The sequence below is a fragment of the Asterias rubens genome, chromosome 4 (assembly GCF_902459465.1).
Source record: "Asterias rubens chromosome 4, eAstRub1.3, whole genome shotgun sequence".
Taxonomy (NCBI): Eukaryota; Metazoa; Echinodermata; class Asteroidea; order Forcipulatida; family Asteriidae; genus Asterias; species Asterias rubens.
Window position 1 is genome coordinate 2,956,270 of NC_047065.1, and position 20,671 is coordinate 2,976,940.

At 36.7% G+C, this 20,671-nt stretch overlaps 1 protein-coding gene across 2 annotated transcripts in view; it reads left to right on the forward strand.

Annotated features, from left to right (window-relative positions):
* Positions 1-20,671, forward strand: part of LOC117289203 (WD repeat-containing protein 89-like) — a 70,871-nt gene that overhangs the window by 1,669 nt on the left and 48,531 nt on the right. For both annotated transcript variants that reach the window (XM_033770213.1, XM_033770214.1), the window contains exons 2-4: positions 9,812-9,905; positions 10,114-10,297; positions 18,084-18,184. In XM_033770213.1, the coding sequence (XP_033626104.1) occupies positions 10,185-10,297; positions 18,084-18,184 (214 nt within the window). In that variant the 5' untranslated portion in view covers positions 9,812-9,905; positions 10,114-10,184. The remainder of the gene's footprint in view (positions 1-9,811; positions 9,906-10,113; positions 10,298-18,083; positions 18,185-20,671) is intronic.

Consider the following 20,671-nt stretch of genomic DNA (forward strand, 5'->3'; position numbering starts at 1 on the left):
GGAATTAAAGTCTGACATTGTAAACAGTCTGAGTCCCATCTCGTGAGTCTAAAGTCACACCCGTTTTTGTTCCCTTGGAAAAACAAGGCCTACAAAGTACACTAGAGCCTACACCATGTCAGGCCTACTTCACAGATCAGTCCTTGCTTGTACTTGATAAAATATTCCTACAAAATAAAGTTGACCAAATATCATGATGACGCCTGATCTGCAGTGTTCAATATTGAAATACTTTAAACATGCATGTAAGTCTCCTATGGCTGTCCCAAAGACAATCTGAAATTTCCAAAGGAGCTTACTTTTATGTGTGAAAATTGTGGCTCCTTTAAAGGCAGTGGACACCATTGGTAATTACTCAAAATAATTAGTAGCATAAAACCTTACTTGGTAACGAGTAATGGGGAGCTCTTGATGGTATAAAACATTGTGAGAAGCGGCTCCCTTGTGAAGTAATGTAGTTTTCGAGAAAGAAGTTATTTTCCACAAATTTGATTTCGAGACCTCACTCAGAATTAGAATTTGAGGTCTCAAAATCAAGCATCTGAAAGCACACAACTTTGTGTGACAAGGGTGTTTTTTCTTTCATTTTTATCTCCCAACTTCGACGACCAATTGAGTTCAAATTTTCACAGGTTTTTTATTTTATGCATATACACCATGTATGTTGAGATACACCAAGAGAGAATACTGGTCTTTGCAACTACCAATAGTGTCCAGTTTTCTTAAAAATTATATGCCTACAGGAACATGCATGATACTTCACAGAGACAACGATGTCGGTTGCCCCCATGCCCCCTGGTCATTCATTGACTTGTAATGTTGCCCTTGAAATGCTACAGTAGAAACTTAAAATTTCATCAACTCAAAGAGAAAATGCCTTGGTGCCTTGATATCTGTACCTGAAGCAGTTACAAGTACACTATGTATTTAGTTTCATTTAAATTGTTTAACTTTTCTTTCAGTTGTATTGTATTGTATTTATTGTCCAAACCAACAGTGGACAAACCCCCAATTACATGAAAGGGAAAAATATTTAACTAATAAACGAATCTATAAATTAACATATAAAAACTAAATTGATTTTAAATGTAAAATAGAATTGCAATTTGAAAAAGATAAAATTATAAACAAATACATTTATTGTTTATAATTTTTAGTTGTAAACAAATGTATACAAACATACAGTAATAAAAAATAAATTCAGCAAAAACTATATCAAATAAAAACAAAAACATTATATAGACCTATAATTACAAAATAAAAGTTCATTCAACATTAAAATTATTTTGCTTAAAGGGAAGGTACATGTTTGGTTATTGTCAAAGACCAGTCTTCTCACTTGGTGTATCCCATCATAACCATACAATAACAAGCCTGTGAAAATTTGGGCTCAATTGGTCATCAAAGTTGCAAGAAAATGATGAAAGAAAAAACACCCTTGTTGGACGAATTTGTGTGCTTTCAGATAAGAATAAAAGACTTCTAGCTATAAGTCTTTTATTATTTTAGTGAGAAATTACCTATTTCTCAAAAAATACGTTACTTCAGAGGGAGTCGTTTCCCACAATGTTTTATATTATCAACAGCTCTCCGGATGCTCGTTACCAAGTCAGTTTTTAAGTTAATATTTGTTATGAGTAATTACCAAACGTGTACCCCTTTAAAACTGTTTTGTTGATGTTTTGTGTTTGTTTGTATTATTATTATTATTATTATTATTTATTTTGGGGTTCCAGGAATGTACATCTTATTTCCAGTCAGTCAGTAAGACGTCTCGATAAGAGGCTACCGTCTTGTCTTTAAGGCTTATTCACAGACTGTCTTACAAGACATGTCTCTCAACCCTACAGCTTTTCCTGTTTGTCTACATCTCTAGTCATGCGTTTTCTTATCTTCCCTCGATTGATGTCTTTTTTTGTTGTAGTCCCAATCTATTCTAGATTGTTCCTTTCCTTATGGCACTCAGCCCTTCTCTCTTACAATCGATATCAATTTCTTCTTCTCGTGTATTTTTGGATCTTTGGTGTTCTGTTACGATTGTTCATTTTGTGTACACACGGTGTATATTGCCCAACGGCTTATCTCATATCGACTAATGTCTTTCCAGTGGGTCTCAGTGTTGAAACATGTTTTGTCATTAGTGAAAATGAACATTTGTTGCTTTCTTAATCTTAAAAGGGATTTGAGGCATTGCACGGTTATGTTTGATGTGGTTTGCGGTAACACCATGTGTGTATCTACTTGCTAGGTAGATTTTGTTTTTTTAAAAAGACAACTGTCTTGCATTATATTCTACTACCTCGGAGTAGATTTTTGGAATTCGGGAGACTTCTCAGTTCTGAAAAGAACTGTCCTGCTTTTTAACTACTACCTGGGGGAAGGTAGACAAATTGGCCAGGACTACTAGGTACATTCTTTTAGTGGATCATTATTAACTTCACTACTGCGGAGTGAGTTCTTAATCTTAACCTTAGTTTGTTTTTTAGTTGAAAAAATATTTGTTGTTTTTAATTTGAATTAATAGGCCTATATGCTCTTTTCAGTACAGTCAGAGGAGGAAAGATGCATTTTTTTCCAATATTTATTGAAAAAAGATTGTTTTTTTTACAACAGTTTAAACAAAAGAACATCACACTAGCAATGATTTGACTTAATACATTTTTTTAAAAGAAAGAAAAACAAATATTGAAGAAATATCTGTTTTCTCTTATTTTAGTTTTCCTCATTTTCATTGGCAAAATCTATAAATGGGCTGTTTCCACGAGGTCTGGTTCACTCTCTTTAAATTAAAAAAAGGGAAAATCAGAATTTGTTTCAAGAGGGGAAATCAGTAAATGTGCTATTTACCAAGCCCCATGAGGTCTGTTTTCACTCTCTCGGAACAAAAGAAAGAAAAATCAGAATTTGTTCCGAAAGGGGAAATCGTGGAAGTTTTGTTTGAAGCTTTGCATTGCGTGGAGAAATAGGAAGAAACTATAAATAAATAGTAAACTTGCGGGCACAACCATGTATTAAATCTCTTTTGTGTGAGTGTTGGCTCTGAGAAGAGGCGGTTTGGTCTTGATGGTTGGAACAGCGTCACAACCAAACTAGCTCCACTCAGAGCCTGCTCACACAAAAGAGATTTACACATATGGATGTACCCGCCATACCAGTTTACTATTTATTTATAGTTTCTTCCTACGGAAATCATGCAGTTTGTCCTCCTCCGAATAATTAGCATCTGTTGCCTGCAATCCCAATCAATCTTACAGCATGTACAGTGTGCAAGTAAGGTGTGACTATAACCCTGGAGGCTGTTTCAGAAACATGTACTACAGTCAGTGACGTCATGGATATAGGAGGGTCTGCTTCCGGTCAGACAAATTTTAACATCCATAATTTCACAAAATTTTACCTGAAGGAAAGAGCTGCTATTCTCAGTAGATTAACATTCAGGCCTGATACTTCACGGAGGCATCAAAAGCAGTTGCCTTCATGCCCCCTGGTCATCACCTTGCTGCCCTTGAAATGCTCTGCAGTAGAAATGTACAATTTCCTCATAGGCTGCCCTTTACCAAGGAGAAAAACGAAGCATGCAGGCCTGAGATATTTATTTTGCACAATATGCATACGTGCTCAATGCGCATGAAAAGGAAAAATAACATTTAAGTTCTAATAAATAGTAATGTATTAATTCTGTAGAGCTGGTTTGGCTTCAGGAACTCTGGGCTAATTAGAGACATTGCCTTCAGCTTGCCGTAGGAACATTTTTGTAAAATAAAATAAAAGTGGATATCGACACACATTTTGCGAGATTCATAATTTTGACATTGGAGTTCTAATAAATAGTAATGTATTACTTCTGCTGGTTAGGCTTTAGTCATCAGGAACTCTCTACTGATTAGAGATATTGCCGTCAGGTTGTCGTAGGAATTTTTTATAAATATATCATAGAACTAAAACTGTGAGACTTAGGGGCCTATAATGTTGACATTGAAGTTCTAATAAATAGCACTGACTAGTAATTCTGTTGTGCTTGTTAGGCTTTTAGTCATCAGGAACCTGTCCACTAATTAGAGACATTGCCTGCAGGTTGCCGTAGGTAGAACCCACAGTGCATCTCAGATGGCCTTCGCTACGTCATTGTGATTCAGTGCAGAGTTGCATGCACACGTAGTACTTTGTATATTATCAATTATTTATTAGCCATGTTGTGTTTCATTATGCGCCTAGAGTTGTCTCTACATCTCTTGCTGTAAAGATTAGTCTTGTAGGTGGCTGTCTTTTTGGTTTGTGGTGTTTTGTTACATGCCAAAGTGTGGCAGGCAAAGCTATAGAGGTTGTTATTGATGATGAACTACAAATGTTTAATTTGATTTAACAATGTTTAGTTATTGATAACCAACAGCAGTTAACCACCACTAGCAGGCATCATGAAGAAATAAGAAAGTCATGAAAATATTCAATGTACTCCTGTGGGTCTATAGAAGTATACAATGTATGAATACAGAGTATGCATGTACGTATTCAACTCATAATGTGTTACTGTACTAATCAGGTTTTTCGTAGCAGAGAAATATTTTAGTATTTTAGACAGAAGTTTCTTTCTTTAACTCCCAGGCCTCGAAATAACCCATGGCACCCACAGCAGTTGCCGTGGTGCCCTTTGCTTTTGCTGTGGTGCCCTTTGCAAAATTTACTTTTTCATCAAAGAAGTGTCCCTTACCAGAGGAAAATTGCCATGCCCCTACAAGAGCAAAATTCAAAGCCGGCAACCTCACTTTGTCTCCTATCCTCTCTCTCTCTCTCTCTCTACCCCTGCCTAATATTAATATTTTTAACCCACACTCATGGCTTTTCTTCTTAAAAGACATTATCATAGAATCAAAAGTGGACTAGTGTCTGAATCATTTCGTGGCAAGGTTTCTTTTGCTTTTAGATAACCCTTCTATAAATAAACATCCTTTAGACCACACTGCAGGACTTGAATCTAACACCGTGCTTCTAAAAATGAAACTTTGAAAGTAGGCGGTGGCAGTTAGAGAGCATGGTTATACGGTAGCTTGCTGAACATTATAGACTTGTGGACAATCGTATTTTATATAGTTCCTTCTGGCTGCAGAGATTCTACGTAGGTAATTATTGATTACATCTGGGATTGTCACAATCCCTTCTCGGAAATGTTGCCCACCAAACCATTGTCCCGGCAGGCCAATCCCTTCTTGGAAATATTGCCCTCCAAACTCAGAAACCTGGTTGGTTTTAATTAATACTCGACTTACATCTTGGGCCTTATATATTTTTTATTTAAAGTAAAACACCATTTCACTTCGGAACAATCAGTTCTGACTCTCAGAAAAGATAAATTAGTAGAATTGTCCCAGTCCCTTCTCAGAAATTATACTTTTCAAATCATGGAGGTAGAAATCAAAGATAGAAATCTGATTGTGTTTTAAAATGAAAACTCAATGCATACATATTTTGTCTAGTTTATATTTTCAAAGTAAAGCACCGTTTCCCCTTTGAAAAATCACTTTTTACTCTGAAAAGGATTAATAATGTAGCATTGACCCAATCCCTTCTCGTTCTCGGAAATGTTGGGCTTTCCAAACTTTAATAGGAACCAGGGGTAAATTTCACAAAGAGTTAGGACTAGTCCTAACTTAGGACTAGTCCAACACACGTAGGAGATGTACAAATTGCATGGATAGTCCTAAGTTAGGACGAGTAACTGGTCCTAACTCGAGATAAGACTAGTCCTAACTCTTTGTGAAATCCACCCCTGGTTGATTTTAGTTAAAGCTCTACATACATATTTTGTCAAATATGTTAAAAGTAGAGCACTATTTCCCCTAGGAACAATCACTTAAATTGCTAGCATACAATTTGTACATAAGAGATATAAAGCATTGAAGCGTGATATTAAAGGCACTGGACACCTTTGGTAGTTGTCACAGACAAGTATTCTCGCTTGATGTGTCCCAGCATATTATGCATAAAATAATAACTGCAAATTTGGACACAATTTATCATGAAAGTTGTAAGAGAATAATGAAAGAAAAAAACTTTTGTTGCACAACTTTGTGTAGTTTCAGATGCATAATAGAATGCTTCAGTTCAGCTGAATTTTCTTAGTATTTTAGTTAGAAATTGCTTCTTTCTAAAAAAAAATACGATACTCCAGAGGGAGTCGTTTCTCACAATGTTTTTTACTATCAATTCAGCAGCTCTCTATTGCTCATTACCAAGTAAGGTTTTATGCTAATAATTATTTTGAGTAATTACCAATTAGTGTCCAGTGCATTTAAAGGCAGTGGACACTATTGGTACTTACTCAAAATAATTATTTGCATAAAACCTTTCTTGGTAACGAGTAATAGGGAGAGGTTGATAGTGTGAGAAGCGATTCCCTCTGAAGTAATGTAGTTTTTGAGAAAGAAGTAATTTTCCACGAATTTGATTTCGAGGCCTCAGATTCAGAACTTGAGGTCTCGAAATCAAGCATCTGAAAGCACACTACTTCGTGTGACAAGGGTGTTTTTTTCTTTCATTATTATCTCACAACTTTGACAACCGATTGAGCTCAAATTTTCACAGGTTTGTTACTTTATGCATATGTTGAGATACACCAAGTGAGAAGACTAGTCTTGACAATTAGTGTCCAGTGTCTTTAACGATGGCTATAAAACAGTTTAGAAGTAATGTGACTTCTTAGAATATCTTTGACAATTAGTGTCCAGTGTCTTTAACGATGGCTATAAAACAGTTTAGAAGTAATGTGACTTCTTAGAATATCTGAGTCTTAAGAGACTTGTCTGTTTGCCAGAGGCGTGGGTTTATTCTAATCCCCATAAATCATGATCCCTTAGTGACTGTTATGACACTAATTCAATGGAATTGCACTTTTTCTCAATCCAATTTAGTACCAAGTGAGTGTTCGGGACAACTGTCTTGAGTTGTGAAAGCAAAGCTAGATTTATAAAGGGAAAATAGCTTCCATTTTACTAATTTGTAATTCCTGAAATCAGATCAATATTTGGATAGAATGATTTATCTGTGTTTAAGACAAAATTTACTGAAAAAAGTTGGATGATGCTGCTTTGAACTAAGAAATAAATGTAAAAATCATCCCCTAAAAACAAACCCAACAAGTAATGGGAGGGGGGATTTGACTCCCGTTTTTGTACATAATTATTGCCAACAAATTAAAAATTTATCTCAAAAGCCAAACTAATTGGGAAAATTTAGGAGAACTTAAAAAAAAAAAAAAAGTACTTTGGTTTTTAGCCAAACACCTGCAGGTGTAAACACTGCATACCAGTACTTTCCCCGAGTCCTGTGAAAAAAATTCAACATGCATATTTTCAAGAATACAGTAAAAATTTGAGATGTACCCCCAGGACAACCATGGAATTCCCAGAAAACTTGATTTGCCCTACAGCATACTATAAAGTATAAGAATGTAATTCCATATTTCTAGAAAGCAGCAGAAAAGTTCTTTATAGAGTGAATGCGCACTGTAAACCTTCTCAGGTTGTGTTCTAGGAAGTACAGTGCCGACAGATTACAGTCTTAAGCCCGGTCCATACTTCCTGCCAATGCAAATGCAATACAAATTTTTATATCACAGGGCTGTTTTTGAAGCGAATAATTTGCAGGAGTTTAGCAAAAGTCAACCGTTGAGAATTATTCAAAATTTGATTGCCTTCGCAATTTTTTAGGGATACATATCTGCTTTTTGTCAATATCTAATGATTAAATAATGTTTAGTAATTTTTACTCTAGAATTTGCATTATGGAAAAATGTTTTTAATAAGCTTACTGCACTGGACACTATTGATAATAACTTAAAACATACATAGCATAAAAACTTACTAGGTAGCAAGCAACAGAGAGCTGTTTTTGAGAAAGAGTTAATTTCTCACTAAATATTTGAACCTGAGAAATACCTTAGTCCTAAAGCCCTTTTCAGGCATCTGAAAGCACACAGAATTGTGCAACAAGGATGTTTCTTCTTTCACTTTTCTCTTGCAACTTCGATGTCCAATTTAGCCGAAATTTTCAAAGATTGGTTATTTTAGGCATATGTTGGGATACACCAAGTGAGAATACTGGTCTTTAACAATTACCAAAGGTGTTCCAGTGCCCTTAACCTGTGCTTGATTAAGAAAAAATAAGTAATCTTAATGTATTTGATTCAGACATCAGACTACATGTTTTACCTTATACCTCATCTTTGGTAATGTAGCCAAAGATCAGGGCCCAATTTCATAGAGCTGCTAAGCACAAAAATTTGCTTAGCATGAAATTTCTTCCTTGAAAAAAAACATGATACCCAACAAAATTTGCATTTGATGCGTAAAAAATTATTGCCTGTACTGAAATTCAGCTGTTCATCACGTGGACATTTTGTTAGAAATCATGTTTTTATGAAGGCCAAAACTCCATGCTAAGCAAATTTTTGTGCTTAGCAGCTATATGAAATTGGGCCTATATATAAGGTAATAGTTCTATAAAACATAATTTAGAAAAGAACTAGTTGGGTTCATTAGAATGGCGGATCATGTAGGCGTGTTTTCAATCCTATCACATACCGGCCTCCAGTGTTAGGTTATTGATTAATATCCATGGAAGATTAAGTTACGATCAGCATATCCCATACATATCCCATACCTCCTCCCATCAAATGCCATCATTATTGACTCATCTAACATTCCTTGAATTTAATGGGAAAAAAAGGTTGTTTAACAATGTGGGCACTAGAAGCCAAATGTTCTTTTAAATATTATACATGTAGTTAAAGGCAGATGGACACTATTGGTAATTACTCAAAATAATCATCAGCATAAAATCTTACTTGGTAACAAGTAATGGGGAGCTGTTGATAGTATTGTGAGAAACGGCTCCCTCTGCAGTAACGTAGTTTTGGAGAAAGAAGTAATTTTCCACGGATTTGATTTCGAGACCTCAGATTTAGAGTTTGAGGTCTCTAAATCAGGCATCTGAAAGCACACAACTGTGTGACAAGGGTGGTTTTTCTTTCATCAACTGTTCACAGGTTTGTTATTTTGTGCATATGCTGAGATACACCAAGTGAGAAGACTGGCCTTAGACAAATTACCAATAGTGTCCAATGTCTTTAATGACCTGACGCGATACACCAAGTGAGAAGACTGGCCTTAGACAATTACCAATAGTGTCCAATGTCTTGAATGGCCTGACGCGATACACCAAGTGAGAAGACTGGCCTTAGACAATTACCAATAGTGTCCAATGTCTTTAATGACCTGACGCGATACACCAAGTGAGAAGACTGGCCTTAGACAATTACCAATAGTGTCCAATGTCTTGAATGGCCTGACGTTTGGACCCTAGCAGAGTCTTTCTCAAAAGCTAATTGACAACCAGTTGACCATGTACCAGTTTGTTGCAGCTAATTATATTTTTTCTCATAATTATAACCATAGTTGAAGATGTTGACTATGTACCAACATGTAGTGAGTCATAAAAGGGCTATATTCTTACCTTGAACTATCCTGTATTGTTACTAGTATTAAAATTAATGGTACCAAACTAATACATAACATTAACTTTAAAATAGAAGTGTTGTTTTTATTTCCAGGAAATAATTTGTTGTATCTATTGTATGCTGATGTTATGTGAATTTAGTCCAAGGGAGTTGCAATAACCATCCTTTCCTTTTCAATCAAAATGCTCAGAAAATTTTATCTTCTCTCAGAAGAATTGCATTTCTATTAATTTTTGTGGTTTTTTTTTTTGCATTTCTGTTACTCTGTGCTTAACATTATATTCTTTATTTCTTGAACAGAAAACAACTTACAAGTGGATAGAACAGCATCATCAATGAAATCTCCACATCTCTGAAAAGAAGAGGGATGAAACACTGAAAAATAACACTTCGGGTAAGTAAGTAGATAGAAACAAGTCTTTGAATCCTTGTGGCCCAACATCATTGAAATTACCTGAGCACAGTGGTGATGTGACGCATACATTATTAGTTCACCGTCAACGAATAGGAGCATGCTGTGTGAGACAGGTCTCTTACTCACAGGGACGGCTGTCATTCCACCCAGAACCTTAGCTTTGTTCGCTCTCCTCTTCATTTCACAGTTGACGATCGGAGAGGAAGGCTGTCTCTGAACCGAGAGAGCTCATTCTAGAGCAAGCAGAGCTTGTCCAAGATGACCACATCTAATTACTTTGAGTCGTTGACGAAGCTGAAGTTGGGACGCCAGACGACGGTGGGCCCGGATAATCAGGAGACTTACATCACTGAACTTGATGCACAGTCGACGTAAGTTTCTTTTTGTATCTTTCTTTTAGTAATTTTGAAAAGTTTGTTTGTAAGAAAGTTTTTTCCAATGAGTATTTGGTCGATCTAAATTTTTTCTGATGCAGGATTTTTCCTGTGTTCTTGGTCAAACAAAATATTTTTAGAACTTGCTTGAGATTATTAATTTTTATTTTATTTTTGTTTTACTTGAGATTGTTTTCTATTGACGTAACATTGTCTTTTTGTTTATGACGTCTGGAAGTTTAAGATAGACTTTTGAAAACAGTTTCGTAAATTTCATATTCGTGTGTACATGCCAAAATCTTATCCATTATTACACAACCTGTTGTTACAACCCGCCCCCCTAAAAAAATAATAATAAAATAACTAAATAAATAAATAAATAAACTGAGTTGAGGATAAATTGGTTGAAAGCACGCATCAAAATGTTTGTATTTTTATTTATTTATTTTTTTTTAAATCTTAAAGGATCACAGTGAAATTTAAAAAAACTCATAAAAGCATTCAGTGCCTGAAACGAGACAAAATAATGCACAATCTCTTTTGGTACATTTTTAACGGACTCCTGTTTTCAACCCTCCTTCCCAAGTAACTTTGACACTCTCTGGCAAAATATCAGCGAGTTTAAAATGTAAATTACTCCGGAACATCATGATTAATGAGTTATTTGTTTATGAGATGGATAAGGCCTTGAATTTAGAAAGGAAAGTATGATTTGCCTTCGGGCCATGAATAAATTAATATCAGTTGTTGCGAGGGAGTAAAAATGATCTATACTAAAAGAAAGAGGGGTTGATGTCGGTAGAGAGGGGGGGGGTGTTTGCTCATGTCGACGTTCCCTCTGGCTAGTTCAATTATTACTGGAACAGAAACTCATAAATGAATTACGAAAAGGGATAAGGGTAGAGGCGGAAGCCTTTGATGGTTAAACAACAATCTTTCACACATCAAACCAAACTAGGCTGCTGAAATTTAAATTTGCTTAGCGTAGAAAAGTTTTACTTTGCAGTCAGTGGCAACTAGCCAATTGTGTTTGGTTGCCGAAAATAATTTTCGCCATTGTGACATTGTTTTACTAATTTCTCAAAAAACGACAGCGCCTCAGCAAGTAATATTTTAAGGGAAGCTTTCTACCATCATTATCTTCACTGATGAATATTTTTTAAATTGAATTAAAAAAAATATTAAATTGAGGATAAAGAAGCGAATCCTTTTATGATAAACTTTTTGAAGCCAAACGGTCAGAGAGTATTTCTTTACAAAAGAAGTACATTGGCTTTTTTTTTATTCTTTGTATTGAATTGAAGCATTAAAGGAACGTTACAGAATTGGTAAGAAACAAAAATCATGAAGATCACAGTTTTACATGAAACTTACACGGTCTAATGATGATGATAGTTGAAAACATCCCTTGAAATATTTCTGTCTGAAATGTCATATTTGATGAGAAATAAATAATCTAACTTCGCGTAGGAGTTTATCGCTCAGTGAGTGTTTTCTTTAAAAAATAATATTTTGGCATAGATGCGATGCAAAATTTGTAAACGGTTGTTCACTATTCTCTCGTGACCCAGATGACCGATCGATCTCAAACTTCTACAGGTTTGTCAGTTTATGTATATGGTGTATAATACATAAAGTTCTTACACTGCCAGCAACTGTTTTGTTAGCAAAAACCAATTCTGTAATGTTCCTTTAAATAAGAAACTCATTCCTCGGTACCCTAAGGGTGTTTACTTCACCTGTCTGTTTGTCTGGTTTAGTTTAATCAATGCCACGGTAATAACGATCAAGAAAAAGTAGTACGACTCAAATTGAATCTTACTTTTGGTTTTACCCATGCAATGTGTCTGTTAGCACTGTATACTCAGTACTTGGCCCAAGTTCTGTGGGAAAAAAATCAAAGGCATATTACTTAATGGGATTCGAACCCGTAACCCTTTTGGAATTCTAGAGCAGTGTCTTACCAACTAGACCACCGAGATTGCCGGGTAGCTAGAGACAGTTTGAATTTTTTTTACTTTAGCAGCGGGTACCGCAACGATTTAATAGATGTAATTTTTCATCAGGGATAAAGAATAATATTTTGGTTTTAATACCCACACATGTATTATACACCAAAAGATGTGTGTTAGCACTGTATACTCAGTATTTGGCTTTAGAGCTCTGTGAAAACAAATCACAGGCATTTGTTTTCACAGAACCCGGGGAAAGAAGTGAAAAACCAAAGTTATTATTCTTTATCCCCGATGAAAAATTTCCATCTATCAATTTGAATCGCAAATGGATGGAACAAAACTGCACGGTTAATGACATAGGCCATGTAATGGTATGATTTGTTAATGCTGGAGAACCTTCCCTTCTCCAATGAGATGACAAGGGTCTGTTTATTAAATATCTCTTATTTAGTTCCTTTTAAATTTGTATTTTCATCGCTAGAGTTTGCATTATTCAAAATATTATTGTTCTTCAGTTCATTTTGGTCATCAGTTCATTTTGGTTTTTAAGCATTTTGCAATATATTATAACCATTTCTGTAACTTGCGTCAGGAAGACTTTACATTTCACACTTCCAAGAAAACCAAATAAATTGACAACCTTCTACAAATTATGAACAACTTCTCAACAAAGTCATCACTTTTGAACATAAAAGAGTGATTTTTTAACAACCTCTTTTCATCTAACTACAAATGCCGACAACGTACATGGTTAAAAACTCATGTTGCTAAAAGAGAGCTGCCATTTGATTGAGTCTAGCTCTTTTTAGTGATGCATCAGGTTCTGAAATAATTTGCATCTATTTGCCAAAAGGTTTTTTACGAACATCAAAGGTATACAGCCTCGGCTGGAAGTCACGAGTTAATCAGAGAGAAGTGAAAACTGATTTTCTAATGGACTCTCATGGTGGGTTGGTAATTTATCTGGAAGTGCTGTCAGGTCTGCTAATGTCAGTGGTTATTAGCGGAAGCGCAAGAGGCAAGCTCTGCAAGGTGAGGGAGCGTCAATGCAAAATTTATTAAAGGAAAAAGTTAGTAAAAAGCAAATGGGAAGTTATTTATGGCTTACAAAAGTACGTGGGTGTGATCTTTGTTTTGATTTATGTTTGGTATTTGGTATCATAATGTATCAAACAATGTTTTGCTTAAAGCCATTGGACCCTTTCGGTACAAAAAAAATAAATAAAAGTTCACAGATTTACAAATAACTTACAGGGTTTACAGAAGGTGAAAGACTTCTCTTGAAACATTATTCCATGAAATGCTTTACTTTTTGAGAAAACAGTAAAACAATATCAATTCTCGATATCGAGAATTACGGATTTATTTTAAACACATGTCATGACACGGCGAAACGTGTGGATACAAGGGTGGGTTTTACCGTTACTATCTCCCGACTCCGATGACCGATTGAGCATGAATTTTCACAGGTTTGTTATTTTATATATAAGTTGTGATACACAAAATGTGGGCCTTGGACAGCACTGTTTACCGAAAGTGTCCTGAATCCCTACTCACTGTGAATGAAGATGTATGTGATATCATTTACCTGAAAAAGTTCCAACTTCATTAGTCGCCAAGTTTTTGAGAAAAAGTGAAAATCACAGAGCAATTTTTTCAGGAGAGTTGCATAAATTGTACATGCTGAAATAGTTTTTGTCTCACTGAGAAAAACAATATTTTTGGGAAATTGTTCAGCAAGTAATATTTTATAAGGGAAGCTTTCTACCATCGATAACTTTAAACCGTGTAAGTTTAATGTAAATCTGTGGACTTTTGTGCTTTGTGTCCTTCAAAAAGTACCAAACCCTTTAAAGGAACAAGTTTAGCGGGCAGAGCAGAAACTTCGTTGTAAAAAGCAAATGGGAAGTTATTTATGGCTTACAGTAAGTAAGTGGGTGTGACCTTTGTTTTGAATTATGGTATGGTGTTTGGTATCATAACAAAGTGTCAAGTGGTGTTTTGCTTGAAAATTGTTATTGTTATAGATACATGATTCTCATTTTACCAAAAGAAGAGACATTTCTATTTTGTCTGGGCTTAGTGACTGCATCAAGATAAAGAACATGAATTAGTGCAGAACATGAAGATGGCTGATTGGGAAGGTATGATGGTGTTGCAGTTCCTGATAGTTGTTGATACTTTGTTCTTTGCATGAAGGATTTTAAAAAAGAGCATAATTTATTTTTTACCCGTACACTGGTGTGCTCAACACTTTCCAGAATTCTGTGGGGAAAAAATCCTAATCACTGGCATCAGATTCGAACCATTGACCTTTGCTTTGCTAGTGCAGATAAGCAGTTTCTCAGGCAGTTGGCCTCCAAATATCTGTGTTACACGTACGTCTCTTTATAATAAAGTGCACATCAGATTCCGGAGTGCATTCCGGATGATTATATGCAATCTAATAACGCAGTATCAAAAGAAGCAAACGATGAAAGCGTATAGGGCAGAGTTTACATCCTCGTTCATTGATCTTATATTCCTCAAGACTCTATTAAGAAAGTAGGTCCCTCAACCATCTAAGGGATCTCGGAAGACATTTGTAATGTCTTAGAGGGTAATTGTGCAGCGGGGAGCTCATATTGCTGAGTGCTTTCTAATTCCTAGAGCTTTTTATTGAAGGAGGAGAGATCAGAGGGATTTGTGGCTCGGTTTTGTTGAGATCTAAGAAACAAAATGAGACTGCACTGATGATGTCTGGATAAATCTGTGTTGAATGAATCCTGTTTTTAAAGAGAAGTATGGTGCACCGAAAATCTCATAAAATTTGTACTTTTGTGAGTGATAGGTCTCTTTAAAAAACGTAATAGGATCTTCAACCGATTTTACAATGTACCTAACGTAGATCAGGCGTGATATATTTTTCCTACTTAAGTCTGATTTGCCTTTTTTTTTTTTTTTTTTTTCCCTTGATAAAATCAGAAAAAGTTGTGATTTAACTGCCAGAAGTTTCTATATATTAAATCCTTAGCAATGTACATGTAGGTCAGCTCTAGTTCTAAACACATTTTTCTGAGGACCAAATATCAAGCCTGATAGCTTGAACTCTAGCTTTTAAAGACACTGGACACTATTGGTAATTGTCAAAGACTAGTCTTCTTACTTGGTGTATCTCAACATATGCATTAAATAACAAACCTGTGATAATTTGAGCTTGATATTGGTCGTCGGAGTTGCGAGATAACTTTGAAAGAAAAAAACACCCTTGTCACACGAAGTTGTGTGCTTTGAGATGCTTGATTCCGAGACCTCAAATTCTAAATCTGAGGTCTCGAAATCAAGTTCGTTTAAAATTACTTCCTTCTCGAAAACTACGTCACTTCAGAGGGAGCCGTTTCTCAGAATGTTTTATACCATCAACCTCTCCCCATTACTCCTTACCAAGTGGCATGATGTAAACTCTTGTAATCCTTGAAAATCATATTTAAAAGAAAATTCAACTCAGGTGCAATATTGTCTGCAATCCGGTTGCCATGGTAACGACATGCCGAATCCGCTTCCTCTGTACATACGTAGATACATACTTTATGAAGAGACGCTGTTGGCAAATTTGTCTTCCACTTACATTTTACAATCACGACGATGACATGACAACGTTTATCACAAACCCTCTGCCCTTTACGTAATTAAATGGTTGCTTCATTATTGCGGCACGGCCCTACAGGAAATGAATAGATCCCTTACTGAGTATACTGAAAGTAAATGGTCTTTTATATTGGAAGGTCAAGGGTTCAGACCCGGTAGTCAATAGACTTGGTTCCAAGTCTTTGATCGTGGCTTTTTAGTCATCCTGCTGAAAGCCGCTACAAACAGCGCCCTCTTGTGACCAACCTTCGTCATTTAGATTGCGAGTTAGGGTGCGCGATAGCTAATAATTTAGGGGCGCTTTTCGTGGCTGAGATGCAGAAGAACAACAGCAATCTAAGACTTGAATCAAGTCTAAGTAGTCAATAGTAGTAGGAGGAACAGGGCGCAATTTTATAGAGCTAGAAAATATTGCTTAACAATTTTCTTCTAAGCCGAAATGAGCAGAATACCAGTCACAAATTGCAATTATATTACATGGTAGTTTGCCTGGAACCTCATTCTGGTTAGCATGGTTTTGTTTTGCTTAGCAACTTTTTGTGCTTCAGCTCTATGAAATTAGGTCCAGAAAGTATATAACAGGCATATTATTAGCTCTTACCCTTGCACCGATTTGTGTAGAAAGCACTGTATACTCGGTATTTTCCCCCAGTTCAGTGAAACAAATTTCAAGGCAAATCACTCAGGTGTGATCTGAACTCACAAACTTTGCCATTCTAGAGTAGACTTTTACCAAGTAGCTAGAGGCAGTTTGAATCCTATATTTATACTAAAAGGCAACCAATACTAATTTTTCAAAAACCTTTTTGTTTTCTTCAATTAATTGCTTGAAATGGTGATAGAATTGTGCATACATCATGAACATTTTCATATTTAACTTACTGTATCAAGATTTATCGTTTTATCATGGTACATACCCTTATGAGGTTTTTCTATGGCAGGCACTTTTTTATCACAACTTACAATAATGCCGATTTATGCTTGAAAAAGACTCAACTGATCAGAACCCCTCCCCCACCGAATTTCTTGTATCAAACTCTTGCCATTCTGCCTGTATGAGCATTTGATGAGGTTTGCTATGGCAGGCACTCACTTCTAAAACTTTGTTTTCTATCCCCCCCCCCCCCTGAATTTCTTGTAGATCCCAAAACTTTTACCATTATGCCTCAAGATTGAAATCAAATGCAGAAGTACTTCATTCCACATGTACCATTGTAGTCATTTCTAATGATACTTAGTTCAGTAATTTACTTTAATGCTTGCGATTAACCAAGTAAAAATACCTCAGCGGACCAGAAAACCCCCAACTGAATTTCTGGTAGATCTCAAACTCTTGCCATGATTGAATGCAGCCTCGCTCCACATAAACCGCTGTAGTCATTTCTAATGATACTTAATCCAGTATTCATAAATACCTCAGACAGTTTCGCTATACCTATTGGTGGAGAGCGCGTCACGTGGGTGTGTATAAACCTTTGTTTATGACCGGTAAAAAGTGTTAATTCATGGGCGTGACAGTGACCTTGCACCTGCTCTTATAAGACAGTTTCTTCATTCCTATTGGTCGAGAGCAACGGCTGAAACAGTTGTGCCACATCACGCGATAAGCGCGACGCGCACAGCATTCCCTTATAAGGAGTTGTTTACCCGAGGGCGGCGGAGGGCTTTACCATTTACCTCGACTTCGTCTCGGTAAAATTATCAAGAACCAGGCCTCGTTGGGATTAAACCACTAGTTGAAAACCTCTTCACCACACATTGATTCCCTTAATTAACCTTCTTACACAGAGTCAAGCATGAGCCCTTGAATAACTCCTTCAAAGACACTGGACACGTTTGGTAATTGTCAAAGACCAAGTATTCTCACTTGGTGTATCCATACATATGCATCAAATAACAAGCCTGAGAAAATTTGTGCTCAATTGGTCATCGAAGTTGCAAGAAAACTATGAAAAGAAAAAAAACCCTTGTTGTACAAATGTGTGTGCTTTCGGGTAGAAATATTTTTTAATGAGAAAACACCTTTTCTCCAAAACTATGTTACTTCAGAGGGAGCCGTTTCTCACAATGTGGTACGGTGTATACTATCAACAGCTCTCAGTTGCTTGTTACCAAGTAAGTTTTCATGCTAATGTATTATTTTGTGTAATTACCAAGAGTGTACAGTGCCTTTAATTCCTTCTTTCTCTTTCCCCCAACAGCTCGCTGTGTGGGGGTGATCCCCTAGTGGCCGCCGTTTGTTCGGACAGCGCCGTTCACGTCTACTCCAAAGGGACTCTTCTACCGATTGGCACGTTCCAAGGTAAGACCATTCACAGCTTTTCTTAAAGCCTTATCGCCGGCTCAATTTGTTCGTTTTCTTATAAAGTCGTAATTGAGATGTGTGAAAACATCCAGGGATGGGTCGTATCTAATTCCATCCATATTTGATGAGAGGTTTTGTTATGAGAGGATGATGTTTTTAGCATGTGTTCAAAGTAGTTTGATTTATTGAGCTTGTCTGTAAAGTTGGCACCTGTGATGTGGTCAGTTTCTGACACTCCTTCCACAATCAGGGATAATAAGGAAGCCAGTGCTTTCATTTCAGACCTGAAACTTCACGAAGGCAATGAAGGCAATTGCCTCAATGTCCCCTGGCCATTGCCGTGGTGCCCTTGAAATGCTCTGACAGTAAAAATTTCCTCAAAGGATACCTACCCTTGACAAAAGGAGAAAGTGCCCTTGCCCTTTCAAAAATGAAGCAAACAGGCCTGTTATTTGTTCAAATCCATCAGGTTTTTTGGTCATCCGGTGAGTAGGTCACCATTATTCCTGAAATACTTGGCACAGAATATGCCCATCAAGGGTATATTTTACTCTGAAATTTTAGACTGAAATATCGGCCAGTGACTTCAGTGTCGGGCCAGTAAACTCAAGACAGGACAAGTCTGTTGGCCTTGTTTTTGTAATTCATCACCTTTGTCTGAACAGAATGATGTTCAACTGACGAGTTTGAGTCTCACAAATCTCTTGCAATCCCCACCAAAGCAGAAGAGATAAATCTTTTTTTCTTCAAATAAAACAGTTAAGATTCTAAAACTCTGTTCTCAATTTGACTCTAGTCTCTTTTCATTTTGATTTTGGTCTTGTAAATGAAAATCCTGGTCCGATAAAGATTCAGAGCTACAAGTGAAGTCCTGCGGTCTCAAATGTTTTTCCCCCGCATATTCCAGCCCCGCCATCTCCCAAAAAGAGCCTTCTTTCTCTGAATTTGAGTTTTATCTTGAGACGTCCCTAAACAAAGAGACCAAGAACTCTCTTAGTACTTGACATTTCCATCTGTTTGGTTTCCCAGGTCTCGTACGACGCCAAGACACACAACCGTCCCCTTTTTTCCCTCTCTTCCGTTTCTTACCCTAGTCTAAATAGACACGCGGTAGTCTTTTTCACCCACCAGCAGTGGTCGTGGCTTCAGGCAAGGAAAAGAAATTGACCGTACTGATTCCGTCGTTTCCTCCTTGCCTAGGACTTCCGTCTGGTTTTAGAGTGCTCCTCTCTGGATAAACCTATAGTATTCTAGAGTCGTTCTCTCTAGATAAATGTAGTATTCTACAATCCCGGCCAAAATGCTGGGGCCACTGATTCGCAATATGACTTTAAACATTCTCCCGTGTTCCCCTGCTTAATGTTGATGGCAGTGAAGACCGTGCAAAGAGAGCAAACATTGAAAAGGGGGCACCGGGGCCGTTGTGTGGGGGACCAACGAGATATGGCCGGGATTGTAGAATACTTCTCTCTAGATAAATGCAGTATTCTGCGGGACAAATTGTTGTTGATTAAAGCAAAACACAAGCCGTGTCTGGAAAAGCTTCAACCCTACCCTCCATTATCTCTGTAGTGATATTGAAGTGCGGCAACATCCTGTCCATTATGCTTGATGTTCGTGTACATTGATATTTACTTAAGATCAATCAATACAAATGGTTTGTGATCATCGATGTGTGCGCGTGATGTTGGAATACATCCAAAGAAGAGCCGACATTTGTATTGCTTCCAGCACACTGAATTGAAAGCACCCGTGAGGGTCATGTGTGTGTTAGAAATTCTCTTGGGTATCAAGATTTTCATCTAATGTGGTTGTTTTGGTTTGGGAAAGATAATGCAGTGACCCGTGCGCAAATTGCTTTTCATCTTGATAAGGAAATTGGCATCATTGTGCAATGGCATGATGTGTCACTACATATTGCCTGCTGTAATTTCAGTAGTTTGTTGAGCTGTCGTTCCTAGCATGCGTGCCTGCCTCGTGCTAACGCATGGGAATTCCATCCTTGATTGACGGAGGGATAAAAAAAACAAATATGGAAGAGAGAGTGTACTAAAAGGCTGATGCCTGTGTTTATTTTTGCCTTAATACAATAGAAATTTTTTGTGAAAACAATATTTTGATTGCACTTGTGAAACTTGTTATTATCAGGGGTGCATTTTACAAGAATATGATTTTAGTGATCGTCAGGGTGCTTTTGTAGCTTGTACATGCACTCACTCTAAAGCAACGTGTTAGCTAGTGAGCCGTGCACACCGTGTTAGCACGGCCAGTTGGGCTGAAAACACGGGCAAAAATGTGATACACGGCTTGGGTAAAGCCGTGCTGTCTAATAATTTCACTGGAAATTACTGAACTTTTATTATTTTTTTGTTGTTGAACAGTTTAAAAACAGCAGTGAGTAAAATTAGATTTGGTTTTACAAGATTTCCTTCTTCTTTTTGAATCAAAATTTCAACGACGCAACCATAAACGATCATCCGAAGT